This window comes from Clytia hemisphaerica, unplaced genomic scaffold (assembly GCF_902728285.1).
Source record: "Clytia hemisphaerica strain Z4C2 unplaced genomic scaffold, Clytia hemisphaerica genome assembly, whole genome shotgun sequence".
NCBI lineage: Eukaryota > Metazoa > Cnidaria > Hydrozoa > Leptothecata > Clytiidae > Clytia > Clytia hemisphaerica.
The window spans coordinates 1,078,082-1,098,068 of record NW_027103595.1 but is presented as its reverse complement, the minus strand read 5'-3'; the positions used below and the strand labels follow the sequence as shown (position 1 = coordinate 1,098,068).

General features: G+C 34.6%; 2 protein-coding genes across 2 annotated transcripts in view; both read right to left on the bottom strand.

The window, feature by feature from the left end:
* LOC136801631 (serine/threonine-protein kinase Nek8-like) overlaps window positions 1-744 on the bottom strand; it is a 34,803-nt gene extending 34,059 nt beyond the window's left edge. The window contains exon 1 of the mRNA XM_067058271.1: window positions 603-744. Within this exon, the coding sequence (XP_066914372.1) occupies window positions 603-661 (59 nt within the window). The 5' untranslated portion in view covers window positions 662-744. The remainder of the gene's footprint in view (window positions 1-602) is intronic.
* Window positions 745-1,387: 643 nt separating this feature from the next.
* Window positions 1,388-9,965, bottom strand: LOC136801629 (armadillo-like helical domain containing protein 1). Its single transcript, XM_067058268.1, has 12 exons — window positions 9,736-9,965; window positions 9,404-9,472; window positions 8,802-8,883; window positions 8,256-8,340; window positions 6,384-6,472; window positions 5,920-6,027; window positions 5,621-5,828; window positions 4,954-5,002; window positions 4,480-4,525; window positions 3,642-3,725; window positions 2,229-2,306; window positions 1,388-1,669 (listed from the first exon to the last, which is right to left on the bottom strand). Exons 1-12 carry the CDS (start codon window positions 9,918-9,920, stop codon window positions 1,580-1,582), a joined length of 1,173 nt encoding a protein of 390 aa, XP_066914369.1. The 5' UTR covers window positions 9,921-9,965; the 3' UTR covers window positions 1,388-1,579.
* Between the last annotated feature and the right edge of the window lie 10,022 nt (window positions 9,966-19,987).

The following is a 19,987-nucleotide window of genomic DNA, read 5'->3' as shown; positions in this document are numbered from 1 at the left end:
AACTGTCTACCCGAAGGTAGGAGAGGGCGCCACTCCTTTCCCTGGATTTTTCCACTTACCCTTGATCCGTCTCGTTTAGGTGATTCTGGAAATCTTTGGTATGACCCGGCTGGGGATCGAACCCACAACCTTGCGCATTGTAGTTGAATACTCTACCTTCATGCTAAAACCACTTGTCAAAATATTGCTAAAGAGGATGTAGTTTTGAGGCATATTTCTTTAGTAACAAAATCAAAACAAAAATAAAATGATTTAAAATCTTTAGAACACGACCTTTAACTCGTTAAGCGAATCCCAAAAGATGGTGTGAGAGGAGCGCAGTTCAATTCATTTTATTATCGAACTTGGAATAATCTACCAGCTGACGTCGATAAATCTAAAACGGTGTTCTAATTCAAGGTTAACCTGGACGAAGCATGGAAAGAAAGACCGCAAAGATTCCAGCAACCAAACGGGATAGAAGAGAACTTTGGAAGTCCGGACTTAACATAATGAATTTTTCTAAGCAACCTTATTGTAGATCTTTTCGGAATGGCAGCAATGCCTGCGAAGGGGAATTCATTAAAAAAGAATAAAATGATTTAAAATCCTTCGATTCTTACCCAAAAGCGCCACGCCCAACAAGTTTCTTCGTTTCTCTATCATACTTTTCCATTCCCATTTTTGCCTCGATTAATTTATCAAATTCTTCTTCATAAACCACAATGTATGTTTGTATAATCGAGAATAATCTTCATTCGATTGTCATTTTGTCGTAAGTCAAGTTTACTCCATTTTCTCCAGCCTTTTTTAAACTACTTTTAGTCATTATTTTCAATTTATTTTTCTTTATTTTTCTTCTAAAACGATAGAAAAGGAATAAGAAACATTAAAAATGCTGACCGGTCGAGAGTATTTTGAACGCCGAAAATCAGTCTTAGTTGAGGACAGGGTAAAAGAAATATAAATTTTTAACCCCATTTTATAAATTTTACCCCCATAGAAAATTTAATTCACCGATTGTGAAAACTATAAGTTGTATAAAAGGGATGTGAACTTAAATGACAATTTTAAGTTTTGTTTCGTGGACACATAAGGCTAATTGGCCCAGCATCAGAATTTTATGTCTTTTTTGGAAGAAGCAGCGCTTCAGGGTTCATTCAGGAAGAAACGGCCCCTTGTAAAATTGCGAAAACATTCGACTGTCGCTGGGCCTTCATGCCGCTGGGTGATTCTGGCGATTTTATACCCCTAAAGTGGAGGAGGTTTATACACCCTCTTGATATTAAATTTTGAAAAGGCAGACCCCCTATGACTTCATCCTATCAAGAGAATTTTAAAATTTTCTACACTTCAAAACAAAAAATTGTTATCAATAACAACAACACAAAATATCATGGACACTCCGTTTACAACCTTACTATTTAAAAAAATAGATTCACCAGATTTAAAAATAAATTAAAATTTTTAATTTACAGATTAACTATTTACATGATAAAATATATATTAATAAACACACCAAATTGTGTAAGAAAACCTTATTGTTCGACAGTGCAACTGAACTACTGTCGAACAACTAGGAGCACACTAAATGAAAAAATTAAGAACTCTGATGTATTTTCACTTTGCTTCCCTTGAGAATATCAATTTGCACAGATGTCATTTTCAGATAAAAATCTGATGGATCATTCTGAAAGGTAAAATAAGAAATTCTATTGTCAAATAAAACAATGAACCGACGTTTTTTCAGAACAAATGGCCAGTGCTTGTAATTTTCTACTTTGCTTATAAAGATAGGGCCAAGTTTTCCTGTTTGAAAACGATTTTCCTATATCGTGCTCTTCCAGCAATTTTTTGTACATGGGGGGGTGGAAGATATATTGGATATTTTATCCGGGAGGTAGAGAAAAATCTGCAAAATTTGCCTTGTTTTATTAAGGACAAACTTGCTCTGAATAGGGGTGATTTTGAATGTCCGGGGGGTAAACTAATCCTTGTCCGGGGGTGAGATACGTTGTCTGGGGGGTCAAAAGTTCACAATATCCGGGGGAAATTTCCAAAAAATGTTATATCCTCCACCCCCCATATTCAAATTTTTTCTGGAAGAGCCCATTGTTGGAATACTGTTAATTAACCTGACAATATATTTGTGGGCAAATATTCAGAAGGTTCATTGTTTTATGAAAAGGAAAGATAAAAGAAACGTGAGCGTTATAAGATTATGCTTAATGCTGGGTTGAATCACTCACCATATATTCAAAGAAGAAGGATTGTCCAATGGCTTCTCTGACACCCAGTTCCACTTCTTGGAAGGTATGAATAAAATACTGAAAGACAAAATCAAACTATTGTGTTATGACTATGAAAAACAGAAACAATAGACCTTTTTATTTACGTCGCGAACATTACTTGTCTCGTTTTGAAATTATTGATATGGTGATTAACTCACAGCAGATTTTATTACAACTACTTTCTATTCATAAAAATATCATTTAATGGGATGTGATCACCATGGAAATTGTTTGAATACGAGGTAAGTGATGTTCGTGACGTAATTTATGAAAAGCTCTATTCTACAGTACATAACATAGTTATTTTTTTAACATAATTATTTCACATTATAAGTTTAATGCATATTCTACAAAACAGTTTCTGACCATACATGCATTTATGTATTATTTGTTTCGTGAAGAATTTACTACTTGATGAAGTTTTGAAAAAAATAACGAAATATGTTACTTACTATCTAATGTATACATTGAAAGAATTATGGGCTTTTTCAAATAAGAAAATTATTGGGGGATAATTAGAAACGGACGCTTAGGGTGTGTTACTCAAAAAATAAAGTTATTTTTTGTGAATATCCAGGGAGTAATTCCCCCAAAACTCAGATATCCATGGGGTCGTGGTAGTTCAAAGAATTAAAAATGACAAAAGTTTCAACAGAAAGCTATACCCTTTTATTGACACAAACATTGAAAATCTTGAACATACATGTTCGAAACTATACCCTCACTGATAAATCCTTTTGGGAATTTCCAGCTAAGTTGCAATCTGAAACTGCCGTTATTTTTCACGTCATTCTGAAGTGAACGTGTGTCTCGCTGTGATACAACAATGATTGTCAGTTGCCACACCTGAGAAATTCAGACATAAGGCTCATCGCATGTACTGTGGAAAGTAGTACTATTGTAACATTACAGAATTATACAATTTATGGTGTCATTTTTCACATAGTGAGTATAATGTAATGAACTGAAAATCTTTTATACATATCAACGTACTTTTTTCATACGCACGACAGTCTACTTCAGAATGACGTGAAAAAGAACGGCAGTTTCAGAACGTATATCTCGCGACTTTTCTATTGAAAGGGTAAAGGCCGGTCTCTACTTGCGCGTGCTATGATCGCACTTTTTCGAACAAAGCTACAACGCTATTGGTCAAGAGAAAAATGAAGTAATTCCATTGGCGCGATCTGACGGTAACGGTTGAAAAAAGTTGAAATGTGTTCAACTTTTTTTTCGAGCGCGCACTACATTTTTAGGACGTAATCTTTTTTCAAAACAAAAATGATTGAAGCCAAAAAAGTGCGATCGTAGCGCGCGCAAGTGGAGACCGGCCGTAAGCCTGAGTGTGTTAACAACAAATTAACTCTTTACTTGTAGCGTAATACCAGCTTGCTTCTGACTGTCCGCATATTTCTCGTTGGACATTGCAAAAAGTAAACTTGTGATGCAATCAAGCTAAAAGTAAAAGTGGGAGACTGCAAGTTAGTGTACTAATAATATAATATTTCATTAAAGTTTTCTTATTATGAGTGACTGAAACAGTTTGAAAATCCCGCACTTCTGAACTGCAAAAGTGCTGATTCACTATCGCATCAGTTGAGATGGAGTTTTTATAAGTTACTTTTTGGTCATTAGAAGTTATAAAAATAATGTGTAATAATAAAGTAACAAAATTGTTTTTTTTACTGGTGAACGACCAACCAAATAAAACAAGAGAGCTTGTAAAAACTCCATCTCGTCTTCAGTCGGGAAGTATCTAACCGTCACGGTCGCGGAAACACATCACAAATAAACTCACTATTAAAAATGATGCAGAAAGAAACTCTTGCAAAAAACTGACCTGATTTAAAAGACTCTCCATGAATACAAATACACGTTGTTTTTATAAGAACATCCAAAAAGCCTTCGGAAGTTCTTAACTTTTTGAGTTTTAAGCCTAAAAATGTTCTTATAACATGTTCTTATTTTCACCATTTCTTGAGTGTTTTTGTCCATTTTCCTAAGAGATTGAGTGTTCTAGGGTCTACAAAGCCTTAAAATGTTCTTAACTTGTTCTTAGCAATTTGGTCATCGAAACCTTATGTTCTTTAAAGTTTGTTCTTGTAAAAAAAAAGTGTACTTGTAACTTCTAGAGAAAATTGTTTTTCTTAATTTAGTTGATATAATTTAAAGTCATGATCAAAATCACCAAAGGAGCGATATCTCAAACCTCTAAAAAGTTTCTTGCAATATCAAAATCTTCTTTTGACAAAACTCTAGAAATAGAAGAAAAAAACAATATAAGATGACTTGGACAAAGAATCTACTGCCAGGTCTTTTTAATCTTTTAGTCTGTAAATAGAAATTGGGGGAAGTTAGGGGGTTATCAGTCTAAAATTAGAAGCTTACATTATGGAATAGCCAAAATTTATAGTATTGTTAACAAATGAATTGCATTTCAAAGAAACTTTAGCCTTTCATTAAGGCGACATAAAATAATGAAAAATAGACCTCATTGGAGTTTTTGATTTTTCTAAAACAGCGATGCTTTGTGGGATTGTTTCGGGGGTATTACAATAGAATTCCGTCGAGGAATTCCTAAAACATTTCTATTGTAGTAATACCCCCGAAACAATCCCAGAAGATCTATTGACAGAAAATGAAAGAACAATCTGGAAGGAGCCATTAACGAAAAAAAGCATACCCGATTAGTTTTGCTGTAACTGCCTGTTGTATAAAAACAGGAACTTGAGCTAAAAAAAATCAAAATTTATAAAACAAACCGAATAATTGTACTAGCATGGTGGAAATTTGATATGGTGACTTTGAGCTTTCAGAGACTCTCCGAAAGCAAACAGAATTTTTAACATGTCCATAGAACCATAGTTAATACAGTATCAAGCTTTTTAAAGTGACAATTTAATCTTTGTCAGACATAGATGGAATCAGGACAAATAAATAAGACACAAGAATTTATATAAGTTTTAAACACGTCTGAACATGTCCCTAGTCCAAGAAAGACGGGAATGAGCTAAAGACGTGCTCACACGATATCTACAAAAAGGGTCTGGAACTAGCGAGAAAATATGAATGGCAATTAAATATAAAATAATTATGGCCAACATGGCGTTCTTTTTTACTTCGTTTACAGACAATAGGCCATTTCAAAGTGAAATGGATCATGGGTAATCAGGACTGATTGCGCCATGATAACCGTTTTCCGTTGGTTAGATGCAAAAATCTTCAAAAATTTTTAAAACATTGGACCAATAGTAAGTCGTTATTGGTGCGCAGTGGTCCTGATTACACATTACGCTTTGCGACTGTGAAATGGCCTATTCATTAAAAAAAAAGATTAAAAACTTGCTAACCTGACACGACATCTGATTGTTCAAGCAGCTCCATTTGTGATGGCTTTAACAAAGCAACTAATCCCACCAGTATGTCTTGACGAATACTCTGGTATTGAATCAACATTCTGACCAGTACACAACCTTCATATTGAACCTCTATATGCAATGAACTCAATAACATTAAGGTAGGATCCACTATGTTAAGACTTGCTGTATCTAATGATGGCTGAAAAAACGAAGAACATTTTTTGTTGGTAATCTGAAGACTTTTAGGAGAAGAAATTTTGTCTGAGACCATGAATAGTAAAATATCTCACCTGAATCTTTTGGAGGGCTTGTGCAGCAATCCTTTGTGCCTCAGGAGAAGCAGATTTCAAAAGAATGATCATAGCTTTGTAAAGTTGCTGCAGGTATCTGGGATTTCCCTGTCAAGAAAAAGAGAAAGTTTGAATTCCAAATCTAATTGTAACATATATCTAATCTTGGTAAGTTATAAAAACAATGAAAAGAATCCTTTTTTTTAAATACACACTTTTTTATAAGAATAATTTCATAAGAACACAAAGCTGAAAATTGGCCAAAATCCAGGAACAAATTAAGAACAATATGAGCCTCAGATTTCAGAAATTACTAAGAAAGCACTGAAAATTTCAAAAGGTTAAGCACAGCCAAGCCTGATGTAGAATTTACTGGTTCGTATAAAAAACAAGCGTGTATTGTTCATAGTTTTGTGGATAAGCTGTTTCGTGAATTTTGATATATATGTTTTTTAGATACTTACATTGGAAAGGTTGATTATTATGAGTCGACATGCTTCTTGACATCCAAGAGTCTGAGATTTCCCAAGACATTCGCAAACTGCTCGTACTCCTGACAATCAAATTTTGAAGTTTTAAAAAAGAACTTTTTTTCAAAATACTTAAAGTACAATGTGATTTATAATTTTAATATTCAAACCCTAATCATGTCCTATGGCTTCTAAAATAACTAGAGCACCTTGATTTGCTTGACTTGAAGATATTTAAATGAGCCCGGTACACATTGTATGTAAGTTTGAGGTTCTAAGAATCTGCTAATTTGAGAAATTTTTGGTTGGTATGCCGGTATTTCATATAAAAATACTGGTACTCAGGAATTTCATAATCATACCCTTGAAAGACACGAAGAACCTACTGGAAAGCTACTGAGCTGTATCCCCCCAAGAAGATAGACGAGTTGGTAGACCTAACATTGTGGCATAGATAGATCTCACAACACAACAGCCATGTGGAAAATGGAGAAACAACTATGTATGCTTCACATGAGATGCAAGTACAAGTAAGTACTAGGTCAAAAAACATTGATTAGGCCCATGTTCAATGTATTTCATCGACTGTCATCAAGTTTTATTGACTGTCAATTGTAAATTATTGACAAAAAATTGTTTACATTGAACATCAATATTTCCTTTCTTATAGTCATTGATTTTTATTGACTGTCAATTATTTTGTTGCCAGCTGTCAATGTAAGTATATGAACGGTCAATACAAAAAATTGACTGCCAATATTGACAGTCAATATATATATTCTTTTAGTTTTCAAGAAAATTGATTGACAGTCAGCTTTAAGTACTTTTTGTCAATAATTTGATTTTGACAGTCAATAAAACTTGCTGACAGTCAATGAAAAGCATTGAATCAATGTTTTTTGACCTAGTAGTGTACCGGGTGCGCCACAAAAAAGTTTCACTCTTTAAAACTGATTTTCTCTAAATCTAAAAAATTTTAAAGAACCATTCCTATTCCATTGGAAAGAAGAAAAATAAACTTAAATTTTGATGGGTCATTTATTGAATTTGGTTCATTAGATCGTAAGTTATGCTCAATCGAATAAAAAAGTTACTTTCTGAAAGTGCTCAAAAACGTTAAAAATCGACCTATCAAATCAAACAGAAGCATAATTACATGATGCATCAGTATTTTATTATCAAAAATGATAATTAGTTGTCTACATGACCTGTTGTTATATAAAGGAAGGTTGAATTACATTAAAAGGAAGAAAATTTGTCGAAAAAAGCCCAAAAATCTTGTAAAATTCAGAAAAATACATCAAATATGGGTTTCGAGGTACATCAAGCCTTACATAGACTTTATCCAGTCTACATACAACCAAAAATCTGAAGAAAATATCGGTAAAAGTAAATTAAAATGATTTTGATGAAGATTCTAAACCCTTTTGACCCATCAGTTTCAAAATTTATGTGTTTAATTATTGAAAAATGTTCTTAATCATGTAAAGCCTATTGCGATTGCTAGTTTTAAAATAAAATTTTGATAGGTCGATTTTTAACGTTTTCGGGCACTTTCTGAAAGTAACTTTTATTATTCAATTGAGCACAACTTTTGATCTAATGAACCGAATTTATTAAATGACCCATCAAAATTTAAGTTTATCTTCCTTTATTCCAATGGAATAGGAATAATTCTTTTAGAATCTTTCGATTTCGAGAAAATCAGTTTCAAAGAGAGAAACTTTTTTGTGGCGCACCCGGTAGTAAGTACATACCCTTGGAAGCTCTCCACTCAAAGTTCTACAATGCGCTAAAGAAGTTTCACCTGTAAAGATCATTGAAATAATCACTTGCAAAACAACCCTTGTTATTCGCAATACATACCATAACATTCACAGACAAGCTCTTTGTACTTCCTACCAGTTGACGCGATATTATTCAAAAGTTTTAAGGTAAGCTCCTTGTGCACCTAAAAATGAAAAGTAATATTTAATTCTCTTCCTTTTTTGTCTAAGTTCACTATTTATTTAATGGAACATGAAAGATCTATCTGTTTGACATTAAATCATTTCAGTATCTCTCCATAAATGCTTGATAATTTAAACAAGTAGTATCATAAAAAGACTTCCATACCAACCTTTTTTCACTGAAGACTGGTATGGAAGCACCATGCAACTCAGAGATTGGAATCAGAATTTTAGTCACTACTTATTATATAATAAAGCTAAACTTGGATATCTGGACTAGACAGGTGGTTAGCTATGAACTAATCTAAACAAGTAAGAAGAGGAAATTCGGACTGGCGAGAGGAGGGTTCTTTTGAGGTTTAACCACCATCTTTATTAAGTTCTTTGCCCTTTCTTCCATCTCTTGTTTCTAGTTCTCTTTTATTGTTTCTTACAAATTAATAATCCTTGACTGACAAATTACTTCACTAATTTTTGGAAGTCCAATGATTTCAAGCAGTGTAAGTATCCCACCAACTTCGATGAATTCAGATAAGAACTTCTGCCTTAAATTGCAAAAAAAAAGAATAATTTTATAATAGCTAGTCCATGTGCAGGTTTGCACTGTTTTATACAGATCTCATGATGACTCAGTATGAAACCGTTTACTTTAAAATTGTAAAAAAAAATCTCACGATGACTCAATAAATTCACAGGAAAATTGTTATGAATCTCATGTCAAAATGCAAGATGCAAATGAAAAATCTCCGAATGGGGTTCTAGGTCCCCCCAACAAATTTAGGTCCCCCTAAGGTTTAGGTCCCCCCACTTTTCAGTAAGGTTCAGGTCCCAGTTGAAATCTTTTTTCTTTTGCATCTGCTTTTATTAGATCATCCCAGGAATTTTTACAATTTCTTAATTATTGTAATTAGCCCCCAGGACTTTAGTGCAGCCCTTCAGGTCCCCCCACTTTTTTAGGCCCCGCTGAGTTTAAAAATTGAGACAGCTCCCACCCACTTTTAGGCCGATTTTAGATTTACGGGGTGTAAAATAAGTGGGGGGGGGCGGAACCATGAAAAATCTTACCCACTAGATGCACTCAAAAACACATTCAATGTTTTCAGTTGAACATCTAAATATGATCCATTCATGTAACTGCAAAATATATCCAAATGTGTATTATGGTCAAAGAAAAAATACAAAACAATAAAATGTACAGTTGGGGTTTTCAAAATTACAATTATGCTTTTGATTGTTCATTTACTTTACCCCAGAAACCATCACTTAATCTACTAAAAAAAATCTATCTATTTGGTTCATCAAAATTTCATATAATGGTAGTTGCTAAAATGTTTCCTGTGTATAATATTAACAAAAGCTAAAGATTGTTTATCACAAGTAATAAATTGAAAGGATACGATAATCTGAGCCAAGCAGTGATGCGTGTAAAAAACAAACTAGCACAATTTCCAAGCACTTGGTCTAATTCAGGAGCTGTTTTGTTGCAATGTTTTTTATTGAAATCTTGCAAAATTTCAACTCGACTTTGCTTTGATGAATCATCCCATTTCTGAAGAAACCTTTTCACATCCACACCTGTCATTCTTTATCAGCCAAAACCATATTCTTATCACTTTTATACAATCTTGGATAAAACAAATTTGTAGAAATTTTCAGAATTTAAAGTTAATTTTCTGGATACCGTAATAAGGGAACTATTTTTGGGGAGAATCTATCAAACTATGTATCAAACTTTAAAATTGCTTCACTAGACCAAAAGTTATGACAAAATAAGTAAAAAATCTTTTTTCAAAAAGAGCGAAAAAAGACGAAAAAATAGGGTATCAAATCTTTTGTTAGAAAAAAAGACACTCAAATAGACTCGCTAAGCTTTGGAAACTTTTGGAAACATTTGGATAAAAGTTTGTTGCTTGTTTAAAACTGCATGCTCATTAATGAATCCAAAAGGAGCTCTAAATTGGCAATAAAAATCATTAAAAACGAATAATAAAACAAAAAAGATGCACAGAAGACCGAAAGTAAAACTTTACTGTCAATAAAGTACAGTGTTTTCTTGTCTAATTTGATACCCTGTTTTTTCCTCTTTTTACGCTCTTTTTGAAAAAAGATTTTTTACTCTTTTTGTCATAACTTTTGATCTAATGAAACAATTTTAAAGTTTGATATACCAAAATTCAAGTTAAACCCTCCTCTAAATGATTTAGATAATATCAAGCTAATATATTTTTTCACTTTTTCGCAATTTTGAATCAAATAGGGGGAAGTTTTTTCAGAGACACCCTGTAGTACCGCTCGCTTTGAAAGTTTTTTATTCCAAGAAGATCACCTCAAATAAAAAATCAAAACAAACACAAAGAGCATGTTGAAAGTTGTCTAACCGTTGGTCGAAAAAGATTTTCAAAAAAGTAAAAAGTGAAAATTTTGAATCAAAAAATTTCGGTCGCCAACTGGGCAGGGTACTCTATATATACGGTCTATATAAGCAAATGAGTTCTTGTTTTACGCGGGAACTTTTAGCGCTACTCGCACTACCATTGGTCCCATTTATGTTTACCTCCCAATTTCAACGGATCCATTTTAGCGCGATTGTTTTTGGGGAATTTCCGATAAGGTGTATTGAGACACTAGAAGAGACAAAGTGATGAAATCTTTTGGGTTGACTGGACTAAAGACAATTTCTACAAAGAAAAACTAAAACAAAAGGGACATGGTTCATTCCAAACGAACCGCCAACAGTCTGACAGTTGTCAATGTCAAACGGACGATATTTGGTTAAACCAGCAAGTACAAGTAGTAAGTAGTCTGGTCATTTTGAATGAAAACAAAAGTTAAAAAGGACACGCTTTTTCAGTGAAAGTTATCGTGACAAGTTACAGTATGACAGAAAGTATGATTGATAAACTTGACTTGGTGGAGTTATCAAAACAAATTTGTTGTCAAAGAGATTTAACAGTAAGTGAAAATACAGGTCAGATATCAACAAGTCCCATGTTGTGTACACTACCGTACCGTAATTCGGTCTAATGTCGACATCCGTCTTCTAATTTCGACATCCTTCTTCAGCCTAGACTAATGTTAAATTTCTTTTCCGCGCAAATTCGTCACATTTTGTCTCGATAACCTCATAACTACGGAACTTATCGTTAGAGGCAATCGAGCAAGAACAATAGAAAAAATCTTTATTTGGCTCTGTATAAAAATTGCAAAATAGAAACTCGCTTAAATTCACAATACTGATTCTTTACCCCAAAACGAAACTTTTCTATTTTGTAAATCTTTCTTACACTTCCCCATACGTAAAATATAGAGTACTTTCGTTTTCCCCCCAAACTTGCGAGGGAAAAATGTTAAGACCGCATGTTGTCCTCGCGGACTTTCCCAGCTTAATTTATTTGTGTGATGTCATAATGACATTGTTCTCTTCTCAGATTATTACTGACGGCACTTCAATCGCTTACGGGATTGGACAATGGTTGACAATTGATCGTGACGTATACAACAATTCGATGACGCGGACGAATGAAAGTTCATTTTGGGTGGCTTGATAACACTCGTAAATTCTTTATTTTTCTAGTGTGTTTTGTTTTTTTGTTTTAGAAGAAATACTAGCTATACGGTAAAAAATAAGGTTTTATACTACTATTTTCAAATTTGATATTTTAAATGCCTATTATAAAGAAAAATTCGTAAGTGGGCGGAAAAATAAAAACGCCTTTGTTTTGAACGCCCGACTGCAAAAATCTCGGGATTCTGGGACTTCTTTTGAGACGGGGGTTTGACATGAAAACAAAGAGCTTAGTAGAATAGTAGAATCGACTTTTTCAAAGTTTAAATACAGTGTAAAGTATTTTTGTAATCAAACATTATATTCAGCAAATATATTGAAAAGTAATATTTCGTTATAAGCAAAGATAACTTGTTCGGAAATAAAAATCTTCATTCTTCGACCCCCAGATTTTTCATCGCATAATTTCTACGGGAAATCGAAAGTAATTTCATTCGGCTTGTGATGTTCGAGAGCTTGGATGTTGGGAAGCTGCAGGAATAAAGGTAAACAATTTATAGTCTTTTTTCTGAAAGAAAAATTAACATTAGTCTAGGCTGTTCTTTAGAGATAAGAATATAATAAGAAGGTCGAAAAATCACTGATAGACCAAAAGATTTGTCGTCCTCTCATCGCGCTAATCAAAGTCAATCAGCGATTCCGACCTTCCTTAGTTTCTATTGTTCCTATCTCTAAAGAAGGGTGTCAAATAAAATACGGATGTCGACATTAGACCAACTTACGGTACTACACTCACTCGTCCCAAAAGTTGTCAGAGCAGTTGGACGGTACACTGCTAGATGTCTAGAACTTTCTTCTTAGCTATCTTCTCTCTCTCAGCAAGTTGAGTCTAATATTCTTCAATGTGAAAATTAAAATATAAAAATCAAGATATACTGAACATACAAAGCTTCAGACAGTCAGACTTCTGGACTTGTTTCAGAAAAAACTTCCCTAAGAAACAAGGATGGAACTTTGTAACACTACTCTGGGTACCATTTTAATTTCCTAGACTGTGAATTGCTGCGGGTCTTCGGACTAGGCTCTGATAAAATTAGTTGTTGTGGAAATTACCAAAACAAAAAAAGAATTGACCTGGTACGGGCCCGCCCCCGCCTTTCTTTCAACAAGAAGTGCTTTGACGTTATCTGGCACCCGATGTAGAAATTTTCTTATTCCGACACGCTAAAGCTTAGCCTGTACCAGACGACCACGGCTTTTTCCTCGACACCGTTCAACAGAGTGATAAAAAAATCGCGTGTTGGGATAGTTAGAGATAGGCTAGCTAAAGCTCTGAAGGTCGGGGAAATTTTCATTATATTGTATTATATTGGCCCGCTCCTTTAGAGCTTTAGCGTGGGCGGCCGCCAATACGCCACTACGTTCGGGCTATTTTGAAATGTTTTCAACGTTCAAAATGTAGTGTTTCTGCATTCCAGAAACACTACATTTTTTTATTTTCGCGCCTACTCAAATCGTATCCCCGTGTCGTATCCGGGCTTTATTAAACGTTTCTGATAGGCGTGTCAGAGATATTTTCTGGCAATATTAGATGCTAGACAAGGTGGCCCAGAGAGTCCTCTCCTTTTCAATCTTTATTTACATAGACTTCGTTATGCGTCTCTTCATCAAAAAGGGGGAAAAGGAAAGAATTGATTTTTTTGAACATTCGTACCGTATCAATATGAAATCGATCACCGGAGATGAAAGAGTGGCTCTTAGAGAACAAGGGAAAAAGCTCGCTGGAAAATCAATTCTCGAATGGTGTGGCTATGCTGATGACCTCGTCCTGTTTGTTAATTCTCGAGAAGGTCTTCAGAAAGCTGAAGAAACTCTTGATAATGTTTTTTCGAAATTCGGTTTGACAATAAATGTCTCAAAAACTGAAACTATGATAATTAATTACAACACAGAATATCCTCAGTCAATCGTAACTTTGTCTGTACACAAACCCAATATCTACGGCTAATTTCAAAATTCATTGCCGTGTAGAGGCAACTACGCTACGATAATCGTGAGATACACTCTGGTACAGAGTAATCGTAACTCTAAGAGGAATGATTCTGAAAAATGTCGTCGAATTCAGATATCTTGGCTGAAATGTCAAATCTATTACAAAATTTCACGATAAATTTAAGAACCAGAGTCATGTTCTTGAATAGTTTTGTGCGTAGTCGTTTGTGTTATTCGTGTCAGAATTGGAATCTTACTCAATATCAGTATGATCGTTTGGACGTGGCATATAGAGTATTTTTGAGGCGTATGGTTCGTGGTGGCTTTCGCTTTTGTGACGAGAGCAATGGTGATTTTAGATATGTTATTAATAATGATCGTTTGCATCAAATATGTGGTACGTCAGATTTAAATTTATTTATAAAGTTGCAACAGCGCAACTATGCATTACACGTGGTTAGAATGTCCTTGGAGAGAAATGTTAAGTGTTTAACTTTTAACGATGATAAAAATGTTTAGAAGAGGTAGACCAGCAAAGTCACTTCTTATTCAGGTGACTGATAATGAAAATGTTTCAATAGACCAATTGTGTAATATTTCCCTTGGCAAGAAACTTGGTAGATCGACTTAAAACCAAATCACTGAACTTGGTTCTAGGTCCAATCTTTTATCTAGAAACAGATTTTGATTGTAAAATTTATATATATATATATTAGTATATGTAATCACATGATAACGAGTGCAATTCGAATATAATTGCACGAGTGATTTTTTTGTTATTAATTTTCCGAGTCCGAAAGGACGTAGGCTGCTGGCATCCACTAACGGATCCGTGCTCCTATACTACCTGGGGTTTTGTAGAGGTCTGCGATTCAGACTAGAAAGGACGAGGAAAATTCGAAACAAAAAAAAATCACGAGTGCAATTTTCGAATTGTACGAGTTATTATGTGATTACGAGCTAATCGCACAATGACTTTCACTACTTTTTCCCAGTTAGGAAAGTAAATTACAGAAATTACACTGAGAGTTTTATATTTTTCTCTTCTCTTTTGTCTTTATTTTATTGTTGTTTATTGATTTTCTTTCTCACAAAATAAATTTCGAATGCAATTAAAACGTTCGATGCAAAAAAAATGTAAGAAAAAACATTAAAATCAATTTTGTAAACATTGGCGCAGCATTGGAGAGTGTGATTAACGATTAATTGCTCTCTACAGGATGCAATTAACGATTAATTGCTCTCTTTGAGGGCGTGCCAAATAAGAAAAAATAACCCATCGTGCGATTATATATATAATATATATATAATATCAAAGCAAGCACCTCACAAAAAACGGGATTTTTCATTTTGCTTCTTTTATTGAATTCCACTTTCAAGTACTTTGACGCAAATTTGATGTTTTCGCTACTGTACAATCAAGGTCATAATATTTGAGAAAAAAGGGAAATCCACCGGGAAGTTTTTGAACCACAATCGATTTGTAAGTGCTCTAAAGTAGGTGGGAAGGGTAGAGTTTTAACATGAGACTTAAGACTTAGAACCTTAGGATCTGAGTATCCAAAAGTTCAAAAATAGTCCAATAAGACTGAGAATATAGCCTGGAAGTCTGCCAACCCCTCCCAAATTGAAATATTCGATTAAATTAAAAAGATAGCCCAAAAATCAACTTTCTCGCCAGAACTTTAAATCTTGAAAAACGTTAGAATAACCAAAATTCTCAATATATTATGACCTTGATTGTAGGAGCTTCGAAAGCTAAAAGTGACGTCAAAAATCGAATATATGTTTTAAGTGTAAGACAATAGAAACATCATTTAGGTACATCTTGAGTGAGTCGTACTCTACCTCTCGATCCACGGATGCATCTCACTGTCTGTAGATCTGTACACCCTGGGTACCAGAGGCCAAGTTTTCATAGAGAAAATATAATAGTTTTGTTGGTTAGATCAGGCATGACTATTTTGTACATGGCAAATATAAAAAATTCACTATGGTTAAAAAATAATTTCAATGCTTCAAAATAATTTTTGATGTCTTTCAAAAATCAAATATACTTTGAACTAATTTAAATTTAGAATTTTTAATTAGCCTTTAAAAACTTGAGATATGATTTCGAAAGGTAAATCAAAAGCTCAAAAAGATATCTACTTATGCCCTGAGACTTGGACAGTGACTAAAACCATGCTGAAAAGCCTAGATGGATGTTAAACGAACGTTTCTCGACACTCTAAAGCGGGAAACATGCCTGGAAACGCTAGAGCTCGGAACAGTAATGGCTGGTCGTGATATGTGGAGAGAGGGTTATTTTTTGTTTCCGACTTAGATCGAAGGATGATTATAAAATTAAACATTAAACATTATAAAATTTATATATATCGGACGGAGGATCGAGACAAAAATACCATTAGATGCTAGAAATTTCCAACATGTTTCGGCCAGGGCCGTTTTCAAGGTATATTTCTAGCTAAAAAAATTCAGTTTTTTTAACAAAAAAAAAAAATTTTTTGACGTCAAATAAACGCTTTTTTGTGACGTATATTTATGAGCCGTCTGTAAGTGATCTGGAAAAAATGGACGTGTAAACACAGACTTAAGGCGCTATCAAATTGAGTTCTTGGTTTAAACCCTTGGGTTTTAAGGTTTTTAGTTTGTTGATCCAAAAGTTCTCTCGTGATAGAATGGTGTTTTTCAGCTGGCTTTCATTTCCTTCGATATTTCTTAGCTGTTCAATGATCGTAAATTTAGCATCTCTATTGAAATTATGTCCTTCCTTGTTGAAGTGTTTGCACGCTGGGATGGTGTCTTCTTTCGGATGAAGTGCATTGCTTCTGTGGTTGTTTAAACGGACGTTGAAGGGTGTTTCAGTTTTACCGACGTATTGGATCTTGCAGATTTGACATTCTAGTAGGTAGATGACGTATTTGCTTTTACAGTTGACATTGTGGAATATTTTGAACTGGCGTTTTGTTTGTTGTGACACGAACGTGGAGGTTGTGGTTACTTGACGACAGCAAAGGTTTCTGGAATTTGTGAGACATGGGCGACATTTGCCTTCTCTCAGTGTGTGGGATTTTCTAAATACTTTATTATTTTTTATTGTTGTTTGACCTATTAGGTCACGAAGGTTTTTGTTTCTTCTATATACGATCCTGGGTTGTTCGTTAAAAGTATCTGCTATAGTTCGTCATTTATTTTTAGTATGTCCCAGTGTTTATTGATTGCTTCACGTATGTTTGGTAGGTTTTTGTTGAAGGTGGTGATAAAGAGTGTCTGGTTGTTGTCTCGATTGTATTTTTTGTATTTGAGAAGATCAGATCTGTCTATACTTGATGCTTTGGTGTACGCATCTGTGAGATGTTGTTGTTGGTATCCTCTTTTAAGAAAAGCACCATGCATTTCACTAGTAGCTTTTTGATAGTCGTCTACGTCTTTGCAGATTCTTTTGAGTCTAAGGGTTTGACCGAAAGGTATGTTCTTCTTTAAATGGTTAGGGTGGTAGGATTGGTTATGGAGATAAGCTGATCTGTCTGTTGGTTTTTTGTATAGTCTTGTGATTAGTTTAGATCCGCTGATGGTAACAATGGTGTCTAGGAAGCTAATTTCCTTCTTTGAATAGTCAGCTGTGAACTTGATTGTTTCGTGGAGAGTATTGATTTCTTGGATGAATCTTTTTAGTTCTTCTTCTGTTCCGGACCATATCATGAAGATATCGTCTATGAATCTTAAGTAAGTTTTGCACTTTTCGGTTAGAAGTGGATAGATGTTTGATTCTTCGAACTGTGACATGAATAGATTAGCATAGGTCGGGGCACATTTTGTGCCCATGGCGCAGCCTTTGATTTGTAGGTAGTGGGTTTCATTAAAACAGAAGTTGTTGAGGGTGAGAATGAGTCTTAGAAAGGTGAGTATTTTTGTTTTTAACGAGTTTTGTGTTTTATTGGTTGTAAGGATGTTGTTGATGGCATTGATTCCTTCTTCGTTAGGGATGTTTGTATATAGAGATTTAACGTCCATGGTGACTAGTATTGGATTTTGTGGAAGGGTTATGGTTTCAATTTTGTTGATGAAATCGGTTGTATCTTTTATGTATGAAGACGTCTTGGTGACATGATCCTGTAGGTGAAAGTCTACATATTTTGAAATCAGGGCAGTGTGGCAATTGATTGAACTGATTACAGGTCTTCCTGGGTTACCTTCTTTGTGTATTTTAGGTTGTGTGTAGAATTTTGGGGTTTTGGGGTTTGGCGTCTTAAACATTGATCGTTCCTTTTCAGTGAGAAGGTTTGAATCGTGTAGTGAATCTATGGTTCCGTTGATTAGTTTGTTGTGCCGTTCGGTTAGATTTGAATCAAGTTTTCTATAGGAAGTTTGATCTTCTAGTTGGCGGTTGGCTTCTGCAATATAATCTTTTACATCTTGTATGACTACAGCTCCACCTTTGTCAGCTTTTGTAATTATGATGTCATCTCTGAGTTGAAGTTCTTTAAGTGCTTCTCGTTCTGCTCGTGTTAGGTTGTATTTTCGTTTGTAATCTGGATCTGAATATGTTGTTAGTTCTTTCTGAAGCGCTTCAGCAAACGTGTTTACTGTATGATGAGATTCTCTAGGAGTCCAATTCGATCTGCTTTTTATGTAGAATTCTTTTTTGTTTGTTGGGGTCGAATCTTCGTTATTTGGTTTACCAAAATGTGCTTTAAGTTTAATTTTGCGTGTGAATCGTTCAATATCGTTTTGTAGTTGATGGGTGTTATATTTTCCTGGTTCTGGGCAGAAATTTAAATTCTTATTTAATAAATCATATTGTGCTTTAGTGAATAGTTTGTTGGATAGATTGATTACATTCCCTGAAGGGTCTGTTGCGTGTTGTGTTGTTCGAAATGTGTCGCGAATGCGTTTAAAGTTTGCATAGTGCTGTGTATTAGATTTAGTATATCTGTTGTTGTCATTTCTTGTGTTTGTGCTTGCGGTGGTGCGTTTGTTTGTTCTTGTAGTTGTTCTCGGGGTAGGGTTTGGTTTTGGTTTTGGGTTAGCTGGAGTTGTTGGATACGTGCTGGGTGCTGTTGGTTTTGTGGTTGCTCTTGGGGTTGGGTTTGTTGTATTTGGTAGTGTGGTATGGGAGCCCCTCTGTGAGGGGCTGGTTGCAAGTTTTTTGAATGATATTGTGCTTTTAGTTCATTTATTTCTTGCTGGAGCTTTTGGATAGTTTTGTTTCCATATACATCATTCTTCATACGTTGTCTTTGTGAATTGTTTGTTCGACTATCCTTTTTGACAATGGAAGCATAGGTTGGATATCTGTTTCGGCTGTTACTGCGGGATCGGCTACGTTGTTCGGTTCTGCTCAGTATGGGTCTGGGAGTTCTTACTTCAGCGTTAGTTTGCTGTTGGGGTCTTTGGTTTTGGTGGGGTTGGTATTTAAGTTTGTTGTATTTGTTATTTTTTCTATATTGAAGTTGGCGTTTTCGATTGTCTTGGTTATCTTTTAGAGTTTTTTTGATCTGATCGAATTCGGCTGTACTTGCGTTGGTTTTCATAGCTTCTTCAGCTTCTTTAATTTTGTTCGTCGTTGCTTCATTTGTCTTTTCTGAGAAATCGACGATGTGTGACATAAGTTTTAGTGAACACTCTTGAAGGGTTGAGTACCATGTGTTTAGGAAGGTATCGTCGTGATTACCAATGGTAGGTTCCAGGTCTAAGCGAAGACCATTTGGGATTACTTTGTTGGCTATACATTTTTTCAAAAAGCCAATATGTGAGTCATATCTGTCACTTTTGTCGATGATTATAAAATTTTATATCGCAAACAAAGAAATCTTGTTGTAAATTTAAATAGGAAAGTAAAAAGAAAGTACTTTCATGATCTAGGGACATCGCAAAGCTTTTGGAAATCAGCGAAGCCCTATTTTTCTGAAAAGATCCAAAATCATGAAAAAATCTTTTTGCTTGAAAATTCAAAACTGATAGACGATGAAGCCACCATCGCTAAAATTTTTAACAACTTTTTTGTAAATATCGCGTCAAATCTTGGTCTAAAAACTTCAGATTCCAATCTTCCCACAGACCTTGAGATTGATTCGCTGTCGACCCATCCAAGTATTATACGTATCACTGAATCCATGTCTAAAAACAAATCTTTTTCCTTCAGTGAT

Coding starts and splice junctions, on each gene's coding strand:
- LOC136801629 (XM_067058268.1), bottom strand. CDS start 9,920: ATGACAGGTGTGGATGTGAAAAGGTTTCTTCAGAAATGGGATGATTCA. Junction 6,028..6,383: donor TAATAATCAACCTTTCCAAT/GTAAGTATCTAA, acceptor TTTTCTTGACAG/GGAAATCCCAGATACCTGCA. Junction 5,003..5,620: donor ACAATCAGATGTCGTGTCAG/GTTAGCAAGTTT, acceptor GATTTTTTTTAG/CTCAAGTTCCTGTTTTTATA.